Raw genomic sequence first — 24,762 nt, 5'->3', positions numbered from 1 at the left:
CTTCCACTGACCGCTGCGGCACACCTGCACCAGGCCACACCTCTGCCTACCCTACTCCTGCTTTACAGGTGAAAATAGAGCAAAAGGACCGCTAGTCTTTGATGTTATTTATTTTCTGCTGTGTTTCACTTGCATCTATTTGAAAGACTGAGTGTAAACACAAAAAATATTTTATTTTATGTGCTGGAATGTGCAGAAAATAGGTTTAAATGTTAAACTAATTTCTTCAAGTCAGAGAATGGTGCATATAATTTAATTTTTACTTGATGCATAAAGTTAAAAGATTAAAACTAATAAAACAAGTTAAAAAAGAGACTTTTTCCATTTGATTACATTTTGTATGATGGATTATGCAGAAAAAGTAGAATTGGGCTGAAAGATCTATCGCTTTATCACCTATTCAGGTTGTAAATTGTGTTTTTACTAAGTAACTAAGTAATTGATCACTTTTGAAAATAAGTAATCAGTAAAGTAACAAGATTACTTTTCTGGGGAAGTAATCAGTAATTAGTTACTGATTACTTTTTTTCAAGTAACGTGACCAACACTGGTCATACCAAATATTAACTTTTAAGCTCATTAGAATTGTATAGTATTTTTTTGCCTTACTAATTGTATTTACTGTATTTCCGTCTGTGCTTACATATTTCGATAAAGTGCTGACTTATTATTTATTTGAATCTAAAATGCTTCACAGTCTGAGGTATTGTGTTTTTACACTTGAACAAACAGACGTGGCGCAATGGTTTGTGGACTGTTGTCAACTTGTGTGACATTTGTCTTACTCTTGTAGGATCTTGCTCTCAGTCGTCTGAGGGAACCCAAAATCCATCACCTCGTCCATCAGTTCGTACACCGTCACAAAGTTGTCGCGAATGCTCTCCTCCTCAAGCTCCTTAAAGTACTCCTTAAATACCTAGAAACAGAAATACAAGCAGCTACTATGAAAAATCCTATGCAAGCTGCTGAGCTGTACTTTTTACATTTAGTGCACACATACTGTATGTTATTACTATCCCACAGTAAGATTTTTATTATTACAGTGGGGCAAAAAAGTATTTAGTCAGCCACCGATTGTGCAAGTTCCCCCACTTAAAATGATGACAGAGGTCAGTAATTTGCACCAGAGGTACACTTCAACTGTGAGAGACAGAATGTGAAAAAAAAATCCATGAATTCACATGGTAGGATTTGTAAAGAATTTATTCGTAAATCAGGGTGGAAAATAAGTATTTGGTCAATAACAAAAATACAACTCAATACTTTGTAACATAACCTTTGTTGGCAATAACAGAGGTCAAACGTTTACTATAGGTCTTTACCAGGTTTGCACACACAGTAGCTGGTATTTTGGCCCATTCCTCCATGCAGATCTTCTCAAGAGCAGTGATGTTTTGGGGCTGTCGCCGAGCAACACGGACTTTCAACTCCCGCCACAGATTTTCTATGGGGTTGAGGTCTGGAGACTGGCTAGGCCACTCCAGGACTTTCAAATGCTTCTTACGGAGCCACTCCTTTGTTGCCCGGGCGGTGTGTTTTGGATCATTGTCATGTTGGAAGACCCAGCCTCGTTTCATCTTCAAAGTTCTCACTGATGGAAGGAGGTTTTGGCTCAAAATCTCACGATACTTGGCCCCATTCATTCTGTCCTTAACACGGATCAGTCGTCCTGTACCCTTGGCAGAAAAACAGCCCCATAGCATGATGTTTCCACCCCCATGCTTCACAGTAGGTATGGTGTTCTTGGGATGCAACTCAGTATTCTTCTTCCTCCAAACACGACGAGTTGAGTTTATACCAAAAAGTTCTACTTTGGTTTCATCTGACCACATGACATTCTCCCAATCCTCTGCTGTATCATCCATGTGCTCTCTGGCAAACTTCAGACGGGCCTGGACATGCACTGGCTTCAGCAGCGGAACACGTCTGGCACTGCGGGATTTGATTCCCTGCCGTTGTAGTGTGTTACTGATGGTGACCTTTGTTACTTTGGTCCCAGCTCTCTGCAGGTCATTCACCAGGTCCCCCCGTGTGGTTCTGGGATCTTTGCTCACCGTTCTCATGATCATTTTGACCCCACGGGATGAGATCTTGCGTGGAGCCCCAGATCGAGGGAGATTATCAGTGGTCTTGTATGTCTTCCATTTTCTGATGATTGCTCCCACAGTTGATTTTTTCACACCAAGCTGCTTTCCTATTGTAGATTCACTCTTCCCAGTCTGGTGCAGGTCTACAATTCTTTTCCTGGTGTCCTTCGAAAGCTCTTTGGTCTTGGCCATGGCGGAGTTTGGAGTCTGACTGGTTGAGGCTGTGGATAGGTGTCTTTTATACAGATGATGAGGTCAAACAGGTGCCATTCATACAGGTAACGAGTGGGGGACAGAAAAGCTTCTTACAGAAGACGTTACAGGTCTGTGAGAGCCAGGGATTTTCCTTGTTTGAGGTGACCAAATACTTATTTTCCACCCTGATTTACGAATAAATTCTTTACAAATCCTACCATGTGAATTCATGGATTTTTTTTTCACATTCTGTCTCTCACAGTTGAAGTGTACCTCTGGTGCAAATTACTGACCTCTGTCATCATTTTAAGTGGGGGAACTTGCACAATCGGTGGCTGACTAAATACTTTTTTGCCCCACTGTATCTTTTCATATATCAGTGCTGAAAAGATATGTATAGGGGAAAAACAAATAGATACGCTTACACTTCATAGTCAACTGGTTAATACTGCAGTTTATTAAGACCTATTCCAATAATTTATACAATGAGCTGGTTACATTTATTCCTCTAGCAAGAAAAGAGCTGTTTGTTTATCTGGCTGTCTGCTAGCAGAATTATGCAAAACAGCTACTAGGCCATATTTCCTGAAATGTGTTGGAAAGGTAGAGGTGGAGATCAAAGAAGGAGCCTATTACAATGTGGTACCGCTCCAGGTCACGTTCTTATAAATGTAAGAGTTTGGGAGGGAAGTATTCTGTGAGTGCCATTGTTGTTTTACCGTACATGTCACAAAGTACTTTGCAAGAAATACAACAAAACCCAAACCAAAAACCAAGACTGTCGGTGCAGAAATACCAACTGTTCCTGCATTTCATCAATAGAATCAAACCAAGTGTATTGCCTACATAGAAAATCAGACGACTCCAGAATGCAAATGCAACTTTTCCTTCCTTGGAATAAAAAGTATGAACTGTAAACATCACACTCACCTGTACTATTTTATAAAGGAAGGAGTACACGAGAGCAGCATTAGCATTCTTCTTAGTGATTGCCACCACTGAAAAAAAGACTGTTAAGAAACAAAGTTTTATCTACAAGAGGCAAACGTTTTTTAATCCGTTAGAAGACATGAAGCAGGCATGTTTTATTCTTTACTGGGAGTAATTATGAGACGAAGGCAGCATAATTGAAAGTTAACAGAATGTGTGAGACTTTCAAGCAACTAAAAACATGGCCACAGGGTGGTAAAAGAGCTCAGCTGTGTAATGCAGTGCACTGGGAATACTACTAACAACTGGAATATGTTCCTGAATTAATAATGCGTAAGTAAGACTGAGTGTGGAATATTGCAGACAGTGAATAACACATCATAGTGAACCTGTGTTCAATTTTTTAAGTGGAGAAGCTCAGAAGCAACCTGAAACACAGGACTTCTTATAGATCTGTCCTGGAAAGATGCAATTAAGGTATATGTATTACATGCTGTAAATGATTGATGGGAGGGCTGTCACTTTGAAGAACTAAAGCAGGAATGTCAGCCAGAATGGAAAACTATACTGTGGTAAAGTGGAGAATTCACATAGATATTTATAGTGTCTGCAGTGAAGGCTTCTTTTCAGCAGGCACCACAGAGCACATCACGCAGCAGTAAACTCTCTTTGGATACAGTAAAGGTTGTTGTGTTTGATCCACATGAAGTGTGCGGAGCCATGGCTGATTAGCGGCGTCATCTCAGCGTCTTCTTCTCTCTTCATCAGAATGGGCATGAACTGGTCGATCACATTTATGTCCATGTTTCCCATGTAGTTACGGCAAATCAGAACCTGGATGAGTAACATAAAGACACACAAAATACAGAGGCGGAGGATAATATTAAAGAGGACTTTGTCATTAAATATTTATAGCTTTTGGCAAAGATACCAAACCTGCACTCAAGCTTAAAGAAGCTACAGAAGCCAGTGGCTGACAAAAAAACCCCCTCTAACCTCCTGAATAGGGGTTATATATATATTTTTTTCATCATCCGTGGAAATGTGCAAAGTGTGTTTCCAGCTTGAATCTCTCCTTTGTAGTTTTAATGGACTGATGGGTATCTGATCATGAATGATGAATGACCAACTTCTCAACTTGAAAGAAGAATAAGAGCAGACCTTAGCAAGGGTTGGAAGATTTCCAGGTTTGAAATGATAGCCAAGGCATGCAATGTCCCCGAGTCCTACTGGACATTTATGGTATATTATCCTTCTTGTTGTCAATTGGCAAAAAAAAATAAATCAATCTTAAAACCAAATTTAAAATAAATTCTCATTAATTCTTAGCCTTTCCTTTAAAAAAATCATTTTATGTCTGAAAGAAACAGTACTAAGATACTAAGTGATAATAAACTAATAAGAATTCGCTACAGCATTGATACCTTTAACCATTTATACGTTTGCAATTACCAGATAGCAACATTAGCCGTTTCTTAAGTCATCATTGAGGTTGTGACTAGCGGATAATGTTAAAAGGTACAGTGTGACAAATTTCTCCACTAGCTGTCCAAGTCCTGTTTTATTACCCCTCCCAATTCAAGTGCATAATCCTGGCTATGGTGGCCACTGTAGGACAAACAACTCTGGCTGCCATTTGTCTGTATTAAGTGTAGGCTGACAATAGTGTCCATGTCCATTTACTCAAGGCTTTAAAACTTTGTGAAAGGAGTCAAATAAGAGGAGATGAGTCAGTGAAAATTTCTGTCCGTAAGCACTGCTGTAGGCTCATAGCACTGTTAGCTGCTATTAGCCTAGTGTTAGTGAAACTTTGGTTGAAGTGTATCTAATGTTGGACTCTGTTCCTTAGCAAATAAATGCAAGAGTGAAAAAATTAAAGGGTTTATCGGAGGGATTTTTAGGACACTCAAACCCAACATTAGCTAGCAAAATGTTGTATGTAACCAGCTATTGTTGTTTAGCCAATCTACTGATAATAAGCAATTGGTATAATATCAGGAATAGATAGCCATATTTAAGCACTTTTTCGTGTATTAGAGCCCCAGTTTAGAAAATATGGCTTGAAGTTAGAAGGAAGAGGATACGTTTTTCATCAGATGATCCGTAAAGAAAAGTGCAAAGTTGTGAGAAGCACAGTACTACCTCAAACCACCTATAAATATTATTGTCCCTTTTTTTTTTTTTGGGGGGGGGGGGGGGGGGGGGGGGGGGTAGGGAGGTAGATTTGTATTGTTCTAATCTTTACAAAAAAAAAAAAACCCTATTGATTTTTTGTCATTTTTTCCTTCCTCCTTTTTTAAAAAAAAGGTGTCAAATATTGAGTATTTTCCTGGGTATCGGTATCAAGTTTTAAATTCTAGTATCGCGACAACTCTATTCATCACTATATACCCGCAACACTAACAGCATTTCCATCAGTCACATACACACTTTTAAACAGTTGCATATTGGAACATACACATCTAACAGACCTTTCCCAATGTGAACCTTGAGTCCTCTTCCTTGTCAGTGACTCAACAACCATCCAAAAAGAGCTGGAACCGGTTTGTAATAAAAGGCGGGTGTGAGCTTACACACCCACCACAGCTACTAACCTAGTTAAGTGAGTACATGTCTGTGATTGAACTTCTAAAAGTAAAAAATAAAAAAACTATGACTGCACACTTTTTTCAGACCACTGTCACAAGAGATCCTGATATATTGGCTTTGCTTTAGTTGACTTTATAAGCCAATTGCTACGTCTACACAAGACACAGCGTCTACTTTGTGAAGAAAAAAAAAACTCCACTGTGGACACAATGAAAATAAAACACAGCATGAAAAAGAACAATATGTGACTGAACCAAGAAAAAGATGACCCAGAAACTCTTCTTACGCTGTTGTAAGTCAAGGATTTAAAATGATGACAAAAGTGTGTATGTTCATATCGCACAAGTGCAGTTTTAAACTATGTTTGAGAACAGTTTTCAGATCTGTTCTATATTACACACTGGGGGGTGGGGTGTAATTGTATCAAGGTCTGTCTTGAGACTTGAGGCTGAATGTTGTAACATCTCCAATCAGCATGCGATGCTAGTCACAGATATGACAAGACTTGCTTCATTCAGCCCAGAGAAAGCACCACACCTCCTAATTTGAATGAAAACATACATACACACGCACACAGACACACACACAGACAAACATAACAAGATGAGTTAGCAGTCTTTCTAGTCTCCGGACGCACACGGTGAAGTGAAGAAAGAGATCAAAGCTTGTACGCTTCAGGGATCTAGATGGCAAGCATACACACATGCACGCACACACACACACATGCATGCACGCACACAAACACAAAAAGCTTCCCATCTTCTTTAATAGAGGAGCCTCTGTTGCACAAAGGTCACAAAGGGGCAGATGCAACAAAGACAGGAGGAAATAAGAAATAAAAAAAAGGACATTCCAGCAAAGTAAAGTAATCTGGGGGAGAAGAAGGATATGAACAGGCCACTGATCAGATTCTATGAGAGGAGAACACACACAGGCAACAGTTCAGAGGTGACCAGACAGAGAGTGAGCTATAGGCAAGTCTATATCAAAAAAGAGCTGCAATATTGAAAGCCCATGGAAGAGTGTCCTTTGAATTGCCAGTTTTAAAAATCACACCTTGATGGAAAAAACATCAGCACACATATGTTCCAGACTTGACTCAACAGCAGGTTAACTATGTGGTGGTCATAATCGTTTCTGGTTACCGCATCAAAAAGGGGAATAATTAATTACTTAGTCAACAGTGATTTTCCAACAGAAGATACAGACATCTGCTGAGTCCAGCCTTTTTGATTTGATGATTCACTTATTTTCTTTGTTTTACATATAACAGTATCAATTTCTAATTGAAAAAATAAAGTATAAACAGCCCAAATATATAACACTATAAAACTTGCCTCCTACTGCACTTACAATGGCATATAGAACATGTGGACTGCAAAGAAAAGGCCACTAACATCGCTGGCCGTACACAACCAATGTGCACATACTTGACAAGTTGGCTGAAGTTCATTTCTATTTGAGACAATAAATCAATAAAAGACCAAGAACGTTTATCACTCTTTTCATTTTCTGTGATGAGCTGTGACGAGCTTCTTATTGACTGCTTTATCCACAAATTTTCCTCTGTGTAATTCTCTCTTTTAGTGCATTGATGTCCACCTTTAAAAAAACAACACAACAGAAAACCCACCAAAATTGCATCTGAGAGACATTTCACATCATCCGATTATGATGATTCTGAAAATAACTAGTCTGTGGTAACAATAACGTTGCCAATCATAAGAATGACTTTTATATCACCTTTAGGAAACAGAAGTGTCAACATATCACTGCCGTGCCACTCTGGTTCAAACATGTGTCAGTTAAACTCATATTTCCAGAAAAACAAGCAGTGCTGCACTGTTTTCAGCAGAGAACCTTGTGCAATCAGTTAGCATATTTCATGCCCCAAAGCACAGCTACTTAATAATCCAGGTCTCTTTACAACCAAGTGGGAATGTATCCCTTTCAAGTTAACCTGCAGTAGTGTCTGCTTAAAGTTTGGGAAGTTTTGCTGGAATATCAACGTGCATCACAAATATTTTTTTATATCTAATTGTTTTAAATGGCATTCAACTGTGACAGAGAGCTAAAAATCTTTATGTAGAACTTAGTTAAATCGTTTCAAAACCAAGAAATGTTTTTTTGTTCAGCGGGAACAAAAGGAAAAAACTAAAAACGAAATAAGAACAATGGAAGCATAATATAAAAACTGAAGTATAAAATACAGCCAATTAGCCCTACTATAAACTGAATTACATGTGCTGATCCATTCTTTGTTTAATCTACAAGACAAAAGGCAATTCTTGGCGTTATAATTGGCTTTTACCAGCACAACAAAGTATTATATATTAAAACCATCACTGGTCTTAAAAAATAAATAAATGAAATAAAACATAATCAGCCGGGGAAAATCGCTGTTGGGATTTGATGGGAGTTTGTTACTGGGTCACACAAGCCAATCAATGACTGTTTTCAATGTTTGAAATCAATAGAAAGCACTCACTGCTAACCTCTAAAGAAACATGGCAACAGAAACCCCTCGCTGGGCCGTATGACCGGAAGGCAAACAGGAACAAAACAAAAAAAACAAGAACCTAATGTCAGTTTGTGTCACCCATCAACCCTCTTGTAAATTACACTAAGCCCACTAAGTTCAATCTGACTATGAGATAAATTCCTGTACTAAAATAAATTTCTATGTAGAAAATGTTGAATGACGTTTCAAAGCTGCTAGTAGTTAACAGTACACAACTTGTAGCTGAAATAATGAACCATTGAAAAGTACAAAAAGACACCACTGAGTTGGTCCATCAACTGCAACCATTAAATATTGTTAATACTCAAAGGGCCTCGAGAAGGGGGCTTGTTGCAGCTGCAGCATTCTTTGTCCAATAAGACTAAGTCTACAGACATAGTGGCAGCTCTATCAAACTCGCATTGTACTTCTGCTTAGCTGGTACAGTGTTTACTATATTAATCACAGTTTAGTGTGTCAGCATGCTAATATGACACCCAACACAAGCAGATGAGGATGGGAATGTCATTTGTTTTGCATCTAAATAAGTGACTAAATTACAAATGTGATCTAGCTGTAAGTCAGTCCACAAACTGTTACACTGTTAGCAAAATGTGTATTACCCAAGTCATGCACATTCATCCTCTAAGGTCATGGAATGTATCTAAAACAATCTGAAGGTGATCCCTCCAGTAGTCTTTTCTGCCTGCATATCCTCCCTGTGCTTGCATAACCTTTTTCTGGGTACTCTGGCTTCCTCCCATGGTCCAAAGACATCCATGGGTTAACAGGCAAATCTAAATAGGTGTGAAAGTGAGTGTGAATGGTTGTCTGTCTCTCTTTGTTATTTCTGCAAAAGACCGGTATCCAAGGTGTGCAGGGTGTAACCTTCCCCAAAATCATTACTCTTAGTGGGTGAGAGTCACAGAGGATGTGATGTATGGATGGATGGACAGATGGATAGATCAACCAGTATGAAAATAATTAAATTGGGATTCATGGTGGACGCAATTAAATTAACAAAAAGCTAATCAAAATGAGTCAGTCTTCTAGAAAGGTTCTGCACATTACCATTATGATGTTGATGAATGTGCATTGTCCAACATAATTGAATATATATTACAAAAACTAAGAGCTGTAGCCCCTTGAGCAAATATACTATATGTCTGAAGATGTAAGCCTCCAGCTATTGGAATCTGCCATTACTCATTACAACCCAAAAAGTCAGCTTGAGCATGTTTGCTCATTAAAAATTCTATTGGGAATCACAGAGAACAAATGATGCCATGCTGATTTCAATAGCCTGACATTTAGGTCTACGCAGCAAGTGCAGTCTAGCGCCCATGAGGAGGCACCAAGGGCTTGGGGTAGCTTGGCACACTTGAAAACACAAAAATGCTACAGACTTCTGCAGTAGCAATAGTTCAAAAGGTCTATGGATTTGTACAGTTAAGCAGGTTACCTATGTATCCATAACTGCTTTGGGTTCATGACTACAACCTTAATATTATTATTTTTTATCGACAGTGTCACTGGGACTGTTCTCATGCTTTTTTCCATCTCAGATTTGTTTCACAATTGTCTGCTACAACAGAGGACCTCATCGAGTCAGGGCAGAGAGAGGGTGAAGACTGAAGGCAAAGAGATACTACTGATTTGCCTCAGGGCAGAGATAGATGGATAGATCGCAAGAGAGGGAAAGAGAAAACCTTTATTCTGTACAATAAGACATCCAGGCAACGACGGGACTGATCCTTCTCCCTAATGGGTGATGTTGTCAAGCATATAAGGCTTCTTCAGCAATTCTTTTTTTTTGGCCCCACATAAATTAACTCTACAAGCTAATAGAGTCATATGAAGTAGTAAGAAATTGTAGAAATACTTTAAAAAAATATACAAAAATTAATGAAAACAGCAAGTACTGCCTCATTCATGATCCTCATGATTTTCAGTATCATTTCCACAAACACTGTTTCATTGTCCTAAACATAAATTAAGGTTAGAGAAAATACATGGTGAAGATAGTCTTATCCTTTTAATGAGTTATTGGGGTCATTTATAATTCCAGCTGTATATTTATATGTAACATTGTGATATTTATAATCCTAAAAATGTTTCCCACTGTGAATGTGTACAGCTTTTCATAGTGTTTTTCCGGGAAATAGGCTGGAGGATAGTGGAAAGGTCTTTTCCCGGCTCATCAACAGACCCTAAAAACAAATATATATGTATATATATATATTTATGCATTAGTTTAACCATTTTTAGCAATATTGCTTTTTCAAAATTATTTTATCATTACTTTCCACTTTAATCACCACATTTTAATGTTTTACAGTGGAGCACAGCTATTAGGTCTAGACTCCAACCTCTTGCAGAAAAATCACTGTAAAACTATAATTACATTAAACCATTTTAGAATAGCTGTCATAGATAAAGGAGAGAGTATATTTACAACAAACACAATAGGAAGTCTATACAACATAATGGGGTCAAAATTGACCACACTCTGTCATTTTAATCACTAAAATAGTTTGGTCAGGTGGTAGACCAAGCCTAGCAGTATGGTTACAGATACTTGTTACTTGTTTTGTTTAACTAAACTTACAAGCATGTTAGAACTGAAACACTTAAATCAGGTGTTTCAGTATTCTGGTAAGATGATCAACATAAAAATAAGTATATTTTTTGCAAAAATAATAAATAAACTTGAGACTTGTCTCCTAATGTGAACGCTAGCTGGTTTTCTCAGGCTTTTACGAGAGCAAACCAAAACAGTGATGGGTTTGTAAGCTACCCAAACAAACTAGATCAACTAAAAACATCACATTTTGCTGTGGGTAGTTGCTTTTTATGACATTTATGGTTGAAATTATTAGATTGGACTGATTAAGGTTATGTATTAATAATATCAAATAAGTATTCATGAAATACATAAAAGTGACAAATTCTTACCTTTAGGACTGCAGATTTTTTTGTAATTATCTAAGTTAACTGATGAGTACAAATTTACAAATAAATGACATTTTCACCTTGAGATCACTAACCCTCAAGCATTTCACTTTCAGTTTGTCTCTTAAGATGTATTTCTAATGTATGTCATCCTCATGTCCACACACATATCCCCATTATTTTAAACTAACCACTGAACGGTTTATTGCATGGCATGTAAGGGCTGCCCAAGGTAAAGTTTTAGACCTCGAAATAGGACACATCACGTACAATAAAGGCTGCATCGCTGCACAAGAACAAGCCCTCTGTGTATACTGAACATTGGTGAAACGAGTTTGACAAGTTGAGCTTCTCTTCCTGTCTGCTCTGTACGGGTGGTTCAGAGTTAAATTAGCAAAGAGTTTTCGACAAAGAAAAGTGTATGCGGCATGTGATGTACAGCTGTAGATTACGCCAATAAAAATGAAAATATCCTGTGCGACTTTCTCCCCCCCTTTTTTGGCAAACTGACTATCTTGAGGCAGGTGCTGCGTTGATAATGTCAACTTCCTCACCAACAAGTCGCCACAAACTTACCTTTCCCTTCAGGTCCAGGATAAATATCGCTGACGCCGACATCTTCACGGAGAAAAATCCTCGAGAACAAGAAGTAGGCTAAATAATATCTGGGTCTACTGTAAGATATGGGTCACTTGAGTGGAATACGATTCGCTCCCATCATCCTCGTTCCTCCTCTCCTCCACACTGTACAGTCAACGCGTTTCGCTGCAACTCGCTGCTTTTCCGGACCGTAGCATCAAGCTAGCTACTGTCACGGAAATACGACTTCCGGCTATTTTCTTTTTAAATAAATAACTCCAAATACCTTAAATCATATTTTAATGTTTCTGTTCTTCAGAAATAATACATTCAGTGGCACATTACTTTAAAAATATTAATGGTTTCGTTTTTTCTACTCTCACAGCCCACAATAATTTTGTGACATAATACTATTTAATACTACTATAATAATACTGTGACATTAAGACGATCTATATCTATAGATTAAACAGCGTAAAAGAGAAGTTTAACCTTTTCTGAATGAAAGGAAAAGTGATGATTAGTGGGAGTGGTAATATTTTAAGATTAATATAAGTATTATTTAGTTATTATTTTTTTCCAGTTTTTTTGTCATGGTAGTGGTGGGTGCGTGGGTGGGGGGTTTCTAAGACATGAGACACACCCATCATAGCAAACGACGTTCCATTATCCATTTATTTTGAAGGCGAGATCGTCTTTTTCCGGTTTCGGTGTCAACTTTACACGCCGTGTTTCCGGGTGCCTCGGCTGACAGCTTCACAGACCTGTCAGCCCCTCTCATCATCGGCGTCGTCTCCTGGGATCCGAAGCGCTGCAGGCCTCTGCTCGAGGCGCACTGTCGGGCGTTATTATGGTTGTTTATAGCATCGTCGCAACGTTTAAATGGACAGGTGAGTGTAATGATTCCACTCTGTGTCCAGTGAGACAAGCAAAATACACAAATTAATGGTGGAGAAATAGCCCTCAGAAATAACCCCGACAGATTTCAGTTGAAAATACATGACAATGCAGCAAGGGTTTCACTTACAGGTAGATATTTATTGAGGTCTAACTGACTTTGTGTACACATCTCAGTGCAGTTTCTTAAAAAAAGGATTCAAAAGGTTGAAAAGTAACTGCAAGTACTGCTTATAATATATGTGAGCTGCAGTACAATTTAATTTAAAAGAATTACTGTGGCAGATTAATAATCTGATTAATAATAATAATAATAGTAATAATAATAATAATAATAATAATGTACCGTAACAGCACAAATGAATGATATGACTCTTGTAATTTTCTTGTAAGGCAACATCCAAAACCATACAATTATTACAATGAAAGTCAGAGTGCAATGAGCAAAGCAATGTATGCTCTTGTTGTCAGTCTTACTTAACTATGGCTATACGATTAATTAATTAATCAATTAATAATCAGTGCTATCAAATCAAATCAAGTAATCAGTTAATCAGCTAAAAAAAACTGGCTTAGCTATGTTTCCCACACCAAATGCAGCTTTGCGTGAGAGGCGTGAGAGGAAGCTGTACATCTATACTGTGTTACACTAAGGCCTCACAAATTAGGCAGCTTGTCACTAATCAGTCACTGATTCAGCTATGACCTGAGGCCATTCGAGTTAAGGGGGAATAGAACTCAGCACACTCAAATATACCAATGAAGAGAAATAAACAGAGTTGTGGAATGGGGAAAAAATCTTTGAAATGATGCTGAGGTAATTGAGAATTTTGAAAGGACAAGTGATCAAGAAAATCGTATCAATCTGATATCAGAGACTGGAGAAGGATTATGAAAAAAGCTAACTATCCCTGCTAACAGGGATAATAGTAGCTTTTGAAGCTGAAGGCGTACTTCCTATTTTTGTTTTTTTCTTTTTTTTTAACAGGGTATACTTCCTTTTTTTAAAAAAAAAAACAAAAAAAAAACAAAGGTGTATTTCCCTTTTTAAAAAGGTGTACCTAAGTTTTTTTTAAAGGTATACTTATGTTTTGTTTTGGTTTGTTTTTTTAAAAAACAAAATTTACTTATTTTTTTAAGGGGAGATATTTTTGTTCAAGTACATTTTCAAAAATCCAGCAGTTTCCATGATATGTGTTTTTAACGCGAGCCTATTCCCATAAGAACATGTTGAAATTTTCTCCCACACTGAGAACTACTGCCATGATAATGCGCTTGACATCATGATATTCCTTTCCAAACTCTCCAGAAATAATGGATTTTTTTTTATCTTTATGCATGTAATGAGTTGTTAACCAAGGATCAGTTTTTGAGATAGAAACGATGAAAACCCATGGAAAAGGATCAGATGGAGTGAAACGGATAGCTCACTTCTGGCCCAAATACCAGAACAGTGGTTCAGAAAGGTGTGGAGACATCCCTTCTAACCAATGCTAAACTCGCTGTCATAAATCTCTTCCTCCGTGTCCTCTTCTATGTTCTCGGCCGCTCTCTCGGCCCTCTGTCTCTCACTTGTCGGGATATAGTTGTCCTCAATGAAGCCGTCGTCATCCTCCTCGCTCACTGGAGGCATACAGTGAGGGTGCATTCCACGTCCTCCGTGCATGGTAAACCCCACTTCCATGCCTGAAAACAATGAGAAAAGAAGAAGAAAGCAAATAAAAAACCCACAGCCAAGAATCATTAGAAACCAAGTCAAGTAAGTCATTCTGTTATCAGCATTTGCAAATATAAAAAGACTCGCCTAGTAAGTCAACAGAGTGCAGACAGCTTTGGATTTGAGGTATCAATTTCTATGAGCTCTTAATTGCTGTATTAGCTCATAACCGGAAAGTGCATCTTAAAGACACAGTTCTTCTAAACAGAAGATCTCCTGCAGCCTAATAAAAGATTTTCAAAAGATAATTGCGCAGTCTGGTTTTGCTTCAACTGTAAGTCTGCATTTGTCATTTTTGGAAACATTATGGAAGCTATTTGCGGGACATGGCATCCGAAGTACAAAAATTAATTGTTGCCATGTTGTTATGTGTTCATTGGCTTAGATGATATTTTCATTTCCACTTGGAGGCAGTTCAATGCACTGTGAACACAGCACTGGACACTGATCTCCAGTAGCGTTTTTGTCTTTTTAAACTCAGATATTTAGTCATTGTTGTGCTGCGTTTTGGTCTCCATCAGCTTCTAAGGACTGCTTCTGTTTTTATCTGCTTTTAATTTCTGACCATCTACAGGAGCTGGTTGTTTATTTTGTCCACAAGCAGCAGGGCCGGAAAACAAAGACAATGAGCTGGAAACCACTGTAGCGCTAACACTAACTGCAGAGGTAGCTTATAATTCCTGTCATTCATCATACACATAATCTTTTGGTCTATTGTTGATTTTTTTTAAAAAATGCTTTAGGCTGTGACAAAGCACACTATGAGCACAAGTACACTTTTTTCATATTGCTATTTTTCTTGTGTAATGCTCTTATCCAATCTGTTGCATGAATTTATAGATGTTAAATGTACTCTGGGCATTGGCTCTGCTTTCGGTTTTGAACGTACAAACAAACGTCAGCATGCAGTAATCTCTAAAATTGAATTCATAAAAAGCAAACCTGATGGGTCACAGTGGCTAATAGAATCACTCTCCCTCAGCCGCGTGTGTCTGTAGCTCGCCAGGAAGCGCCGAAACACCTGATATTTAACCATAATGGCAATAATAACAGTGACCAAGATGGCTGCGACGAGGACGGCCACGAAGAACTCCCAGCTGTGACCAGTCTGTTTGGCTGTCAAAGTGTCTGTAAGAGAAGACGAGGAGTCCCATTCCAGTTAATCAGTGTGGTTTTGAGGTGGCACAACTGTGGAAAGAACCCAGATATCCACACTAAGCTTCAACTATGGGGAAGTGTATTTACTGTCTTCTGCCATTAGAGCAGATGCAGAGACAAATTTCCTGCTGATAAACGTTCTATCTGACATTACTAAAACAACTGAACTCTTACCATTTTTTGCTGCTGTTGGTAAAGCTGTGCCATTTAGTGATGGTTCCATTTAGCTTTGCCTCTTATTTGTGCAGCCTCTTCTAGAAAGAGACCTCCACTTTGTAGTTCAGTTTGCTTCTTGATGAATGAGGCTTTTCTCTTGCTTTGCGGTACCATTAACTCAAGCGTGAAACCATGGACTGCAGGCGTGTCAAACACATATGTCTCTCTCTTTCTACAAGATCCAGCAGACCCTTGAACTCCTTTTAATTGAAGCTGGCACTTTTCAGTGGTTTGTGTTGTATTGCCTTGATCTAATTAAAGCCACTGTAGGATTCAGAAGTGATGTTGTAGGGCTGGCATCTCCCCAGATGAGGGAGTTAGTTGTCTGTTGACTAGTGAGGAGTTTAACTTTCAGAGCACCGCTTGGCGGCAAGGTTGAGTGACCGGGGGGGAGGCCTCAGTTCAGTACCAGCTGAATGGTGCTGGTATCGTAATCGGTTTATGCATGCAATGAAATATGAGCCACAGACCTCTTGCTGTAGTTACATATGGATCTGGAGAAAGTAGAAAAGAGAAGAAAAGAAGCATGAATATTTTTATTTTACACACTTTCCTACAAAGGCATCTTACAAAACTGGGGGAAAAAAGCTCCTCAGTTATGTAGATTACCAGTAAACGATACCCCTGTGCATTGGTGCTTTGAAATCTTTGTGGCATTAAATGCATATTTCATAACTAAGCCACACAAAACGAAACTGAACAATCAAACGGCTTAAATATTTCACTAAGTATCTATGGAGAGTGAGTGTTTCATCATTAAAGGAAGCTCTTTTAAAGGTTCTTTTAAATACTGGAATTATCACTCAGCACGAGCTGTCAGGAAATCAGGAGGATATCATGCACAATAGGAAAAGTGTGTCACAAACAGGAAGTCCCACATACTGTAGAACCCTTCCTTTATGCTACACAAAACACTGGCAAAATGAGTAATCTGTGAGTGTGTGTGTGAAGGAATCTTAACTTCCTACAAAGCTTCAGACTTAATGGGCAAGAAGATCTTATATTTGTTGTTTATTATAGAAAAAATAAAATGGAATTTCATGGAAAATCAGTGCTGAGAGGAAATTCCCTCTAATTTGAGCCACATGGGAAAAGTACAGCATCTTGGGACTTCACTTCCATTTGTGTTGTGTAGCAAAAAGAAATGGGGAACAGCCTTTCTAGTTTGGCTGAAAGCCAGAACTCTCTACTGATGTCTGCAAAGATTACAATTTTTAAAAGCAATAAAACAAATCTTGCTTTTATGAAATGAAACAAACGCATTAATACACGTGTGATCCTCCCTGACAGAGCCAGAATCGGCGTTTCCACCCACTTTTTTCCCCCCAAATTAGCTAACCAGCTGTCAAATGTATCATCATATTTCCAGAATAGGCAACACACACTGGATTATAAACCCCCATGTTCTGCTTACATTCAGGAACTCGCTTGTTCCACTTGGTGTATTTTGTTGACAGTAGCATATCAGCGATGTTCTTAATGCAAATATAAACCTGTCGTCCACAAGAGAACCTTTATGCACAGCTGTTTGCAAAGTAGACTCATATTTGCATGCACAGCACTACGGCAGCGCCCCTGTATTTACACTGGCGCTGCAAAAATGCATTCAAATAAGATTTGCTCTTGATTCTTAACTGTTTTTTACTAGGACCTACAGTATATGTTTATGTTTGTGATCTAGATTTTAGATCATAAGATTTTTGTTTTTTTGTTGGGTTTTTTTGCTAAAAACCTTTATATTGACTGTAGATAGATTTATAGCTCACTATAAACATAGAAATGTGTCTTAGTTAAATAAAAGAAGCAACACTGTATTGACACTTTACATCACAAGGCAATTGCCCTTTGCCTGTTGGAAGGCAGTCTTGTTTCCACATAATCACTGTGTCTTAGATGGACTACAGTTACTCTCATACAGATTAGAAAAGGTTTGCAAGTATTGCCACCAAATTTATAATTGCAGACAAATTGTCATAACACTCCAGTTGATCTGGGTTGGTTTGCACTGATGAGCACAGCTTGTCTGCGATGCATCTATCTGCACAGCCTGTTCTCACTCCCGACGCGTAATATACCGACGATTTGTCATGTCCGAACGGGAAAGGTGACATCGTGGATGAAATCGAATAGAATGACGCTCCTACGTTAACACACGTTCCAGCTGTGTAATTCAGCCCTAACCATGACCACCACCTTAATCATGTTAGATAGTGTTTTCCAAAGCGATTTAAGTAAAATAAGTGTACATGTGTAGATTCATTTCAAAAGGTTCTCATGTTTCCTAGTTTTTCCGAACTCGTAATATAGGGACGTGTTGGGTGGCCGAAAGGGTAATACACCGGCGATTTCAATTCAATTCAATTTTATTTATATAGCGCCAAATCACAACAAAAGTCGCCTCAAGGCGCTTCATAGATACAGAGAAAAACCCAACAATCATATGACCCCCTATGAGCAGCACTTTGGCGACAGTGGGAAGGAAAAACTCCCTTTTAACAGGAAGAAACCTCCGGCAGAACCAGGCTCAGGGAGGGGCGGCCATCTGCTGCGACCGGTTGGGGTGAGAGAAGGAAGACAGGATAAAAGACATGCTGTGGAAGAGAGACAGAGGTTAATAACAAATATGATTCAATACAGAGAGGTCTGTTAATACATAGTGAGTGAGAAAGGTGACTGGAAAGGAAAAACTCAATGCATCATGGGAATCCCCCGGCAGCCTACATCTATTGCAGCATAACTAAGGGAGGATTCAGGGTCACCTGGTCCAGCCCTAACTATATGCTTTAGCAAAAAGGAAAGTTTTAAGCCTAATCTTAAAAGTAGAGATAGTGTCTGTCTCCTGAATCCAAACTGGAAGCTGGTTCCACAGAAGAGGGGCCTGAAAACTGAAGGCTCTCCCTCCCATTCTACTTTTAAATACTCTAGGAACAACAAGTAAGCCTGCAGAGCGGGAGCGAAGTGCTCTAATAGGGTGATATGGTACTACAAGGTCATTAAGATAAGATGGGGCCTGATTATTTAAGACCTTGTATGTGAGGAGCAGGATTTTGAATTCAATTCTGGATTTAACAGGAAGCCAATGAAGGGAAACCAAAACAGGAGAAATATGCTCTCTCTTTCTAGTCCCTGTCAGTACTCTTGCTGCAGCATTTTGGATTAGCTGAAGGCTTTTCAGTGAGTTTTTTGGACATCCTGATAATAATGAATTGCAGTAGTTTTGTCACCTAGCGTTTAATGTTACGCTTTGGGAGTTGTTCTGCAATAGATACATCGCAACCGCTTGCCAACCTCTTGGATTCTGGTTGTATTCCTATATAAAAACATGGTTGATAAGCACCTATGCTATTTTGTAGTTAAATCGTTGTCTTGGAGGGGCTACCTCACTTTTTGTGGGCAAGTTAATGTGAATGTGAATTTCTATATTCTTATACAACAACAGATTTGTTATTTTTATCACATTGCCACAGATGAACCACTGTTTCCACTAGTGTGACTGTAGAAAAAGCAGTTAAGTGGCAGTAAAAAAAAATCAACATGTAAACTGTAACTGTTATAACATCTAAATTAATTTTTGCAAACCAAACTGACGCATCTTGGTTTGCAAATTGGCTGGACTGATTTATAGTCAGCAGCGATGGGAAGTGCTGGAGTAGTCATGAATATTGCAGCCTGATTTTATTCAGAAGGCTGACCCACTGAAATTAGGCCTAAGTGACTGGGTCCGCCACAGTTCACAGGAAGAGCGCAGGACATTGGTTCCCACAATGTGACAACTATGACTTTGGTTTTTATGACTTTGTTCCTGTACCAGCTTCATAAAAAAAGTTCAAACCAACTATGGTTTATAAAGATGTAAAAATGAATTTACAGTGTCTTTCTTTCCCCCAAAATAGTGGTGGTAGCTTTAAAGGGCGTGCTTAAAATTTCTGTGTTTCTTGCTCGCTTTCTTGGCTCTGAGGTGATTTTTCACAGCAAGAGAGCTCCAGCTCCTTAGCTGTGGCCATTAGGCGACTTCCCCTTCATCTTCTTAGGCTATTCTCTTCAGCAGTGTTGGCTGTAAACACACCGACAGAGCTGCCTTTATCTCTTCCCGTTCACACAGGCGTAGCAAAACATACACATCAACCCGGAGCCAAGAATATGTGTGTCAGAGTGTGGCTGCGCACTGCCGCTGTAGATTTGTTTGTGCTTGTATGCAAAATTGCGTCTGTGAAAAAGCTGCATTTGTTTGAATATCACTCTCAAACGCAAGGAGCCAGTTTTTCGCAGCCTTACTTTGTTTCGCCTCTCCAAATTGTGAGTCCAGCGTCAGTTTGTAGACGCTAATGATGGCCAGAGGGCGTGAAATGCTCTCCCTGTCATCAAACTGAATTAAACATCAAAATTATGTTCCGCTCACGGAGTGTGATGAGGCTCCTTTGAAAAGGCTAACTGTAAGCGGTTTGATGTTTTCAAATCTGATTACGCAACAGGAGGTGACACCAAATTATATGGTAAACTTCTTTCAACTTATGTAACAGCGAGCCAGAATCAGACATGAGAAACGGGCTTTTTGATAAGCACAAAAATGGATTTACTTTTCAGCTCACACTTCACGCTCTCTGCCTGGCTGAAATAATCACAGATATTTATATTCAAACCACAAGCCGTCCTCTGGGTGACCCTCACCCCAACAATCCACAGTGCACCGTGCAGGCCTCCCCCTTTGCCTCTTATCCCACTGCCAAGTTTTGTATTTTTGTCTTCCTTTGTAAATGTGTGGAGGATTTAGGCCATGCTATTGTTTGTCTGTGATGATAGGCACAAGATCTAATTGAGCAGCGGGTTTAAAAACAGCTGGCAGAGACATTGTTTATTAGTCTGATTCTTTAACTCACATACTGGAAGTATGAAAGCTACGCCCTGAAAAATGATTAGTGTATTGTGCTGGCGTTGTCTAACTATACCCAAGATCATAATAGCTTAAATGAACTCGCAAATGACATGTTTGGTTTTTGTCTTTTGGTCCTGGAATAATGGCAGTGTCAACAGAGAAGGTTCAGCCACACAAAGAATAAAACCCAAGCTTAGGGATGGCTAATTTAAAAGATAATAATCAACCTGCAGTAAGACCAAAAACTACGTTATTTGATATTTTAAAATTACTTTTAACACTTCCTTAATTAAACTCCACACATTTAAAGTGGGAAATTATAGACATGTGCTGTTTAAAAGAGAGTGAGCCGTTAATGGTGTTCTTTTGTTTGGGGTAAAAACAGCAGGTGGAAAACATGTCAGTGAGTATTCAGCAAGGGTCATTCGGACACTATATAAGTAAAAGAGTTCATAAATTGTGTGCCATTTTGCCGTGACTTCATAAGAAATAAGGTAAAGGTTTGAGTAGCTTTAACACGAGTAGCAACTACAGAGTGGGAGAAAGGGTTTAAAGGTTGTAGTGTTCGACTGTTCTCTTAAAGGTTATAATTTTACCCAAACAAATCACTGAGATAAAACATGTACCTGCTCCAAAACCTTTACATTCACCTTTGGTTAAAGGTCGGCATCAAACTCCTTAGGATCTTTGTGTTTTTATTATATCGGTTAAAATGTTTTTGCTGTTGTTGAACCCTTTATACTGCTGTACTACTTCTTTTTTCCCATTTACAGTGACAGCTGGGTAAAAGCCACTAGCTAAACCTTAGCTAAGACTAATGCTAATGCTCGATGGACCCTCACCTGACTTGGCTACAATTTCTGCTGTCTCTCTTTGGCAAAGAACTCGGTGCTGACAAGTCCTACAGCTCACAGTTTACCAAGCCTGTGGTGTTTTATTCGGAGCCCGGGCTCCAATACAAACAGTATTGTAGGAACTACACACAGCAGAAATACTACTTATTGCTTTTGTACATTTTGAAGGTGCTGCAGATGCACTCATTTTCTATGGTACAATATACTTTGAAATAATAAAGCACAGCAGTGAGCACACAGTTCTGAACCACTGTGTGCTCAGTTTGTAGGGCAGTGCAGGTCATAGAAATGTAAACACGCTTTGATATTGTGTTTTTTCTGTCTATAGAAAGAATGGCCTTCAGCTGCTGCAGCACTAAATGACTCCACTGCAGGAAAAAAAATATGTTACTGATTTCCACTGTTAATGAAAACCATATTATTTTTTGATATATTTCGGATTTTTCTGGCAATGCGTGCCTGAAACTGTCCTCCTTCTTCAGTCGAAACCAGTCGAGTTGTAAATAAAAGTATATTACACTTCATGGTTTTGGAACAGCTAAATACTGCTGATTTTATTTATTTATTTATTTATTTTATTTCTCCCATTGTGATATTGTTGCACAATATTCAGATATAATTCCTTGTCTCAGTTCACAACCAAACCAAAACACATATCCCAGTGTGTGGAAGACACTGGCAACCTCTCTCTTCTACAAGCTGTTGATTTAAAGTCTTACCTGGTCACCTGTCAGAGTAGCTCTCCGTGGCTCGCGCATTTCATGTCGACCTTAGCCACATTTTCTCCTGCCTTCCCTATGAAATGGAGAAATGTTATGCAAAGGTTGAGCGAGGTGTGCTCAGCAGCTGCTTCCGAGAACATCCAGTTAATAGGTAACTTTGTAACTAAGGTACGCTCTCTCTCACTCCCGCCTCCTGCCTCTTTTCTGGCCAATGGCACGGCTGACCTGGATGGAGCTAATGTTGTTGTTTTTGCACTGCCAAACCAGGAAGAGGTAGAATTTGACTTATGAGCTGTATTCATATTTTCTTTATATGTAAATACCCACATACAGGTGCAACTATATGATCTGGTCTAACCTGTTTTTTGTTTTTTCTTTCTCACACACTGGTATCCTGTTGCTGTGGATACAGTTCCATCAGTAATCATATAATCTTGTTTGTTACGTGCTTTGTGCGTCCCCTCTTCTTGTGTATCGTAACTGTAGTTTAATGCCACCCCTTACTATTTAAAATGCAAACTATTGTCCGAGACCTCCTGAGATCAGAAAGGAAATCAGACAAGATAGATTTTTTTGGGTTGACAAGGAGTCGTGTTTATGTAAGACGCCGCCCGCTGGAGAGGACAGACCTCTGAAAGGCTCTGAAAGGAAAAGCGAGGTGACCCTGAAAACAATAGGGCCACTTCCTGGCCACTCATCAGTGCACCCTGCATCTTTACATCTCCCTTCCTTACTCTTCCTCTTTCCCTCCCTCCCTCCATATGTTCCAGGACGCTTCAGCTGGATGTCTTGGAGCCGATGACATATATGTAGATAGGTTGGGACACTGAAACGATTGTGTGTGTGTGTCCACCACCACGTCTAGGGGCTGTTTGATGTCACTCTCAGCCGTGCCTTGCGTAAACAGCATTCCGTGTTTTAGTATATGCTGCAAAGACCTAACCTGTGACTACACTTGTGCATTGTGGGAAAATCAGTGAAGTGCAGTAGCAGCAAAGAGTTAAACTGTGAAAAGGGTGTCTTCCTGTACATGCTGAGTAGACACAATATTTAATGTCACATCTGATGATGAACATGTTCAATATTTCCTCTCATTTCAACCCTGCTTCGTTCTTTTCTGTTAAATACATATATTAACCAGCTAACCACTTACTTTATCTGTTGTTTGATGCTGTAGTAGACAGACATAGCATTTTTTTCTTTAACGCTACTTTCTGCCACAGTTTGAAACACCAATGATAAGAACTACAGGAAGGACCTGAATCAGCAGAGAATACATAAGACCATAGAAATGAGCTGAAAGATGTTTAAAGATGCTGTGGGACTGAGATGAGCTGCTTCAACAGACTCTGGGAATGAATGACGTTGTTGTTCAGTGTGAGTGACCTCACCCTGAATCGTGACTTTTAATGTTGTTCATCATGGTGACTCTTTTTTTTGCATGACGTGCTGTAAAACATCTACTGCATTTAGCATCTACTGGATTTGTCAGTAAGTTTGGCAAGCATGTGTTTTTCTTTAAATCGCTGTCTTTTGGTCCGAGTGCTATTTCAATAAAGTAAAATGTGAACAGAAAAAAAATCAGATAGTAAAATTAAAGTTGTTATTTTTTCAGAAACCTTTCAGAAACCAGAGTTTAGTGGTGAACCAGTCATCCAAGTCCTAGGATGAATGCTTCTTCAAAGCATCTACTTTAATCAAGCCCTTACCTAATTCTACCCTGCCTTCAATGTAGTCTTTGTTAAAATAAACATATTAAAGCAGCTTTAAATGTTAGCTTTAGTGGAAGTATTACACTTTTTTGCTAATGAGATCATTTGTTGTAAAGAAATATGCCATCAACAATGTAATTTGAAGTACGATTTTTCTCAAAGCATGCAAAACTTTATGTAAATAATGAATTTACTAATACATTACTCGTTTCTCCTCTCCTTATTGTAGTTATGTCTGTCAGAACTTCATTTATGTTATGTCTCAACAAATTTAAAACTTTAAAAGGTTCAGGACAACATATTTACATGTGCAGAAGAAAATCATTTTGTTCAAAAAAGATCCAGATTTTTCATGATAAGCTACAAATGTTTCGCTGCTAATGCTTTGACTCCATCTACAATGTAAACAAGGTTAAGGTCATCAGTGGCAGGTCTGGAACTGTTGTCAGACTCTGGATAAGACTGTAGAAGGAGGCCAGGGGCTTTCCCCACTTGTGCTGGCATGGGATGTTTATTCTTTGTCCTCTAAGTGAAGTGTTGGGGTCTGAGGTCATGGCCCTTTCTGTAGGGAAGATGGGAAAGCCTTGGTAGGTCCTTAAAGACGAGGGAAATAACAACACGTGCTGAATTGTACATAACAATGGACACTTGGACATGAGGAGGAAGTTATATGTGAGAAACGAACACGCCACTGGACATTTAGTGTGCAGAAGAGACAGTCGCACAAAAAAGCATCCAAGTTTTGTCTAGTGGGATTGTCTACTCCAATTTAATTTTCTCT

At 38.9% G+C, this 24,762-nt stretch overlaps 2 protein-coding genes across 3 annotated transcripts in view; both read right to left on the bottom strand.

The window, feature by feature from the left end:
- The window catches only part of ap1m3 (adaptor related protein complex 1 subunit mu 3), a 34,554-nt gene extending 22,527 nt beyond the window's left edge, over window positions 1-12,027 (bottom strand). For both annotated transcript variants that reach the window (XM_006804001.3, XM_087830827.1), the window contains exons 1-4: window positions 11,830-12,027; window positions 3,890-4,046; window positions 3,213-3,280; window positions 786-916 (exon numbers count right to left, since the gene is read on the bottom strand). In XM_006804001.3, the coding sequence (XP_006804064.2) occupies window positions 786-916; window positions 3,213-3,280; window positions 3,890-4,046; window positions 11,830-11,871 (398 nt within the window). In that variant the 5' untranslated portion in view covers window positions 11,872-12,027. The remainder of the gene's footprint in view (window positions 1-785; window positions 917-3,212; window positions 3,281-3,889; window positions 4,047-11,829) is intronic.
- A 1,145-nt stretch (window positions 12,028-13,172) lies between these two features.
- On the bottom strand, window positions 13,173-22,405 carry c17h1orf210 (chromosome 17 C1orf210 homolog). Its single transcript, XM_035913497.2, has 4 exons — window positions 22,267-22,405; window positions 15,779-16,314; window positions 15,389-15,574; window positions 13,173-14,415 (listed from the first exon to the last, which is right to left on the bottom strand). Exons 2-4 carry the CDS (start codon window positions 15,825-15,827, stop codon window positions 14,213-14,215), a joined length of 438 nt encoding a protein of 145 aa, XP_035769390.1. The 5' UTR covers window positions 15,828-16,314; window positions 22,267-22,405; the 3' UTR covers window positions 13,173-14,212.
- Window positions 22,406-24,762: the final 2,357 nt, after the last annotated feature.

Source organism: Neolamprologus brichardi, chromosome 17 (genome assembly GCF_056152115.1).
Source record: "Neolamprologus brichardi isolate AB-2024 chromosome 17, ASM5615211v1, whole genome shotgun sequence".
Taxonomy (NCBI): domain Eukaryota; kingdom Metazoa; phylum Chordata; class Actinopteri; order Cichliformes; family Cichlidae; genus Neolamprologus; species Neolamprologus brichardi.
The sequence above is the reverse complement of the archived record's forward strand: the minus strand, read 5'-3'. Positions and strand labels throughout refer to the sequence as shown.